This window comes from Acyrthosiphon pisum, chromosome X (genome assembly GCF_005508785.2).
Source record: "Acyrthosiphon pisum isolate AL4f chromosome X, pea_aphid_22Mar2018_4r6ur, whole genome shotgun sequence".
Taxonomy (NCBI): Eukaryota; Metazoa; Arthropoda; class Insecta; order Hemiptera; family Aphididae; genus Acyrthosiphon; species Acyrthosiphon pisum.
In genome coordinates, this window is record NC_042493.1 from 81272675 (window position 1) to 81278253 (window position 5579).

Genomic DNA, 5579 nt, shown 5'->3' on the forward strand with positions numbered 1-5579 from the left:
AATGGATATTGTGATATGATTAATTTGGAATTTATTATTGATACCCTATTATAGATAATTTTTTTTTTAATACTATAGATAAGTATACCTATAATAGGTATGTCTAATACCTAGACTGACAAACCCGTCTCCGCTCAGAATCGTTTTTCTTATACAGTGATATTATATCATTGAATTCAAATTTAATACTATCCATTATACAGTGACCCACTTGTAACCTACTGTACAGCAGAGCGACATACACTTACCCACCTTTTTGTTTATGTTTTCTTAGTAATTTCTTAGTACTAAGAACTTTTTTAAAATACATTTAACAATGAATTTATAATATAGTTTATTTAATGGAATAGTAAAAAAAAATAATTTATATCGTAAAAACTGTTTATACAATCATACCAAAACCGAGAAATATACATACCTATATAAATATATAATGGGTATATAGTGTATATAGTACTATATATAGTGTATATATACTTTATATAGTGGCGGTTTCTATTATCCTTATGATCTCGAAAACTACCCGACCGATTGACTTGAAATTCAACATAGATATTCAGCTACATCTGAGGAAGGTCAGAACCGACATGAAAAACCCACTCGATGTCTTTCTCGGTCACCAGGTCGAGACGACTGCATGTAAATATTTTAATGTATATTTTATAATTATTATGTTTCTATGGAAACTGTCCGTTTATAAACCAATACGAGCAAAATACAAATACAAAAATGAAAAGATGGCATGATCGATAAGAACGATATCGTATTTTTTTATTTGTAAAAATTATATAATAATCTGTATCATTTTAATGCTTGAGGATATACGATGTTCTTTGTTTTTCCATTCGGACAATAAATGTAGAGATTTTTCGGGTCACCGCCTCTTGAACATGCCACATATAATTGTCCATGAGAGAAGCACATAGGATCAAGTAGAAGTCCCGTACATTTCAATGATTGACCTTGAGATTTATTTATGGTGAAGGTGAATGCAAGTTTTACCGGGAACTGTAATCGCTCAAATCCAAACGGCACATCACTGGGTTTAATAGGTCGCACTAACAGTACAATAAGGCCATAACTCAAAAAAATGAAATGTTCAGGAAATGAATATGAAAGTTTAGAAGAACATGACAATTTTACCATTAAACAAAAAAAAATGTTTAGGGTAGATACATATTTACAATTTTGTTGTGATTATAATTATGTAGTTTTTATCCCTGTAAATATTTTTACATCCGCGCGATTTCCACTTGAAAGAACAAAAATTAAAATTTTTCTAGTTACGGCTTTATTGCACTACTTTTTAAATTGATTTTAATATTATTTTGGCCATAAACGAAATTTACGAATTCTTAAAAATTATGATTTAATTGATACTGTCATTAAGTATGTTCATAATATTGTATTGAACCAAAAAAGACTTAAACTGCAAAATAAAATAATAGGGTAATATATTTAATTATAAAATGAACATAAAATATTAAAAAACAAAATAAAATAACATAACTACTCTTCAGTCTTCTTTGTTACCTTAATTTTAACAATGTTTACCATTAATATAAAATATTAATTATTTTATTAAAATAATAACTAAAAAATGTAATAATGACTAATAATTGAATAAAAATAAAATGAACATAAAATATTTAAAAACAAAATAAAATAACATAACTACTCTTCAGTCTTCTTTGTTACCTTAATTTTAACAATGTTTACAATTAATATAAAATAATAACAAAAAATGTAATAACTATTAATTTATTCATCATCAGAATCTGTTCTCTGACAGACATTGATGTTCTCATAAAATTGCTTATGACAGTTGGGTATCACATTTGCATCACACAGTTGCATCAAATCTTTCTTTTTGACATCTGTTATACCCGGTGGTCTGGAATAGGCTTCATTCAATATTAAGTCTTCATTAATTTTTGGTTTCGATCTCCGTCCTCTGCTTAATTTTTGTGTTACATCAATGGTTTTAAAATTTTCTTCAGACAGATTATTTTTATAAAAGAATTTAAATGGAGAATCCTTACGTACTTCAATTACTTTAATGTTTCCCCATAAAACTTTTTCTTTATCAGTGTTGATATTAAAATTAGTTCCAATTTGAGTGCTCAACTTTTTAAAATCCAACATATCTGTTGTTGTCATCTGGTTTACAATGTATGGAACTCCTTTTCTGGCCAAACTAATTACAGGAATCCATTGATCAGGAATATAAATAGGTCCACTTTTAAGTACTCTTTTTTTCTGTTTTTCTATGCATGCGTGCATGGCATCCCCTTCATTTTGTGAATGGCCACACACTAAAAACTTATGTGTAATTGAAGGGATCTCAAGTTTCATAGTTGCATACATGTAAAGACTAATGATAAATTTATTTTTATTCTGACCAACACAATTATCAGAATAAAAAATAATTGGTAAATTCATTGAACTATTAATACTGTCATTTAAATATTTCCATAAACAGGATGCAATTTCATTTGCACCTCTTTTAGCCTTATCTTCACTCCAAACATAACAATATCCATTTCTAGAAGACGTTTCATAAACAGTAAAATTATAAACGCCTAATTTACGTTTATAATAAAACATATTCACCTCTCCACATGGTGTTTGTAGAACTGCCTGTAAATCATAACAGCAAACTTGTACCATCCCTTCTCTAGCTTTTGCTACATCTTTTTCTTTTTCTTCTCTGCATTTTATTTTGGCCTCCATATGAGCATCATAATTTGTTTTGTTTATTTCTTTTTCCATATCACTGCAGTTTTTCCATGCTTCACATGTAGAACATTGGTCCTTTTTTGGTTGAAAGAAACCAATATTTCTCTGTTTATTAAACAAGTCTGAGTATGTATGTTTAAGTACACATTCTTTTTTGTTTTCTTCTTGACTAATGACATACAATCTGTACATTTCAGAAATAGTTAAGCTGCCATCAATATACTCCCTTTGTGTTTGAGCTCTTAAATAATGAGAACTTATACGAGGAAATGAATCAATATGATCCAACACATCTTTTTTCATTTCTTCTGAAATTCGTTTATGGTTGTCATGTTTTCCCTGATTTAATGGTTCCAATATTCCTGCAGTATTCAACTTATTAAAGCAGTTTCTTATCATTTTGTCACTAACAACAAGAGTAGCTTCGAACATCTTTTTGCATACTCTTACTTTACCAATTTCTTCTGCTCCTAAATAGTAAGCCATGTTGTTCAGTTTCCTGTTGGAATTTAACTTTTTTTTAATATTTTTAGGTGAAACTTGTACCGCATGACGTACAATAAACTCACGCTGCCTATTTTTATCGCCCATCTCCCAAAACTTAGTTCTAATTTTTTCCCTTATTTCTAAGCTAATGTTAGAGCTACAGCTGTATCGACAATTTACACATGGAGCTTTTAATACTTTTGATTTAACAATTGATCCTGATTCACTGACATACTCTTCACCTTTATTTTTTGCTAACTTTTTTATATTTCTTTTCCAATTATCTGGCTTTCTTATACGTTTTTTTGTAAGAACGACTTGAGGATCTTCATTCAGATTTTCATTTTCTGTTTGGTCCAATTGAATACAATAGTTTTTTTCCACAATACAATTTTCATTTTCAGTTGGTTCTAGTTGAGGATTTTCATTCAGATTTTCATTTTCAGTTGGTTCTAGTTGAGGATTTTCATTCAGATTTTCATTTTCAGTTGGTTCTAGTTGAGGATTTTCATTCAAATTTTCATTTTCAGTTGGTTCTACTTGGTATAATTCAGCAGACTTAAGTGTGATTAAACCTATTGATTCTGTTTCAATATTCACAATATTTAGATCTTGATTTATTTGTGTAGGTTCATAATTGTATAAATATGTTGGTTCATCATCAATTAGTTCAAATAAATTAATGTTTTTTAGTGTTTCTTGAAATGTTGAAACAGTACCATCAATGTCTGCAGGTACACCATGAGAAATAATATTGTCCTACAGAAATTATAATTGATAAAGAATAATAATATTACAATATTAGTAAATAATATTGTTTGAAATACTTACTTCAAATTCCAAGAGCAATTTATCAATTTCTTCAATGCTAGGTGTTTCATCAATACTGTAACTCAATGTAGTTGCCTAGCAAAAAAAATGAATTTTTAAGTTTTACTTACCTGAATAATAATTAGGTATATAGTAGGTATTTGTATAAATTATTATAAAATAAAGATTGTTAGATTAAATTATCTTATGTACCTACATATTATAGTATAATAATATTTTCCATTAATAATAATAAAAAGTACCTATGATTTACTTTGATTAACATCATAATAAATAATAATATTATTACGATTATCGGTATACTGGTATTTTATATAATATCTTAGTAAGTATAGTATTTTAATTTTACAATTTTAACAATAGTAGATAGGTAGGTACTCACAACAGTTTCTTTGGTGGTTTTTGGATATTGTGCTTTGGCCATTTCCACAAGCTTCTGTACTCTACTTCGTGCAGTCATGTTTATTTTGTTTATATTATTAACAACTTACTGTATTAAAATATAAATAATAAATAAATGCATAATAACTCAAACAGTTAAACAACTTCAACTAAATTTAACTGATTATGTACATTATTACAATTTATAATAATATTAATAAGACAATATTGACTGTGTGGATGTGTGATTATTAAGATATCTTATCAGCATGATATGGCGTTATTGCTCCGATAATATTTATTAGTTCTAAGACAATAACGCCACATATTATGCATATATGGCGTTATTGCACCGATTATTTTTATACATTTTGAATGAAATATAAATACTTCAGTTTACGGCTATATTGCACTAAGCCACCTTATATACATCCTCAGTACAATAAGTTTCTTTCGATAACTATACATTGTACTCAAATAGGAGGTAGATAGCGCCACTACCAAAAAAATCAGAAAAAAAAAACGAATTCAGGGATATATATATCTCAAAAATCAATTTTTCTGACTTGTGGCCTTATTGTACTGGTAGTGCGAACTGTTACCGATTTGTTTTTATCATTGATACCAAGTTTTTTCTCTTCACATGTCAACAATTTTTGATTAAGCAAGTTCTAAAAAATAAAAGCAAATACTTCTTAATATACAATGTAATGTATAATGTAGGTATTTTTAAATTCTCACAATAACAAAACTTACAATATCATCTTCCAAAATATTATTTTTTGTTGTAAGTATAGTCTGTAAAAAGAAATGTATGTTTATTGAGCTTTATTTTTTTTTTAATTGTATCTACTAGAATGAAGTACTTATTATAAACGTACAATTTTTTCAGTTAATAATTTTTCTCGATGTTTTAATGTTATCTATGAAAATATTTATGTTTCATTAGTTGTAAGAAAATATACTTAATATTTTTAATAAACTGTACTTAAATAATTGAGTTATACCTATGTATTTATATAAATGAATAAATTAATTTTATGTATATTTATACACTTACACACATTAGCAAGTTCTTTCTTTTCTCAATTTCCAGTTGAGCTATACCCTCTTCATAGTGACTGTTCTCATTTTTAAGTCTT

The 5579-nt window shown here is 27.4% G+C and overlaps 2 protein-coding genes across 2 annotated transcripts in view; both read right to left on the minus strand.

The window, feature by feature from the left end:
- The window catches only part of LOC100166034 (nephrin-like), a 511552-nt gene that overhangs the window by 446038 nt on the left and 59935 nt on the right, over window positions 1–5579 (minus strand). The gene's annotated exons all lie outside the window — the stretch shown is intronic.
- LOC107882258 lies at window positions 1462–5035 on the minus strand. The gene is made up of 3 exons (XM_016800370.2): window positions 4439–5035; window positions 4057–4131; window positions 1462–3984 (listed from the first exon to the last, which is right to left on the minus strand). Exons 1-3 carry the CDS (start codon window positions 4514–4516, stop codon window positions 1762–1764), a joined length of 2376 nt encoding a protein of 791 aa, XP_016655859.1. The 5' UTR covers window positions 4517–5035; the 3' UTR covers window positions 1462–1761.

Bases quoted from the DNA above. Each gene is read 5' to 3' on its own strand.
- LOC107882258 (XM_016800370.2), bottom strand. From the start codon at position 4,516: ATGACTGCACGAAGTAGAGTACAGAAGCTTGTGGAAATGGCCAAAGCA. The intron at 4,132-4,438 runs GTGAGTACCTAC...TTTTTTTGCTAG, and splicing joins AAACCACCAAAGAAACTGTT to GCAACTACATTGAGTTACAG. The intron at 3,985-4,056 runs GTAAGTATTTCA...TAATTTCTGTAG, and splicing joins AATTGCTCTTGGAATTTGAA to GACAATATTATTTCTCATGG.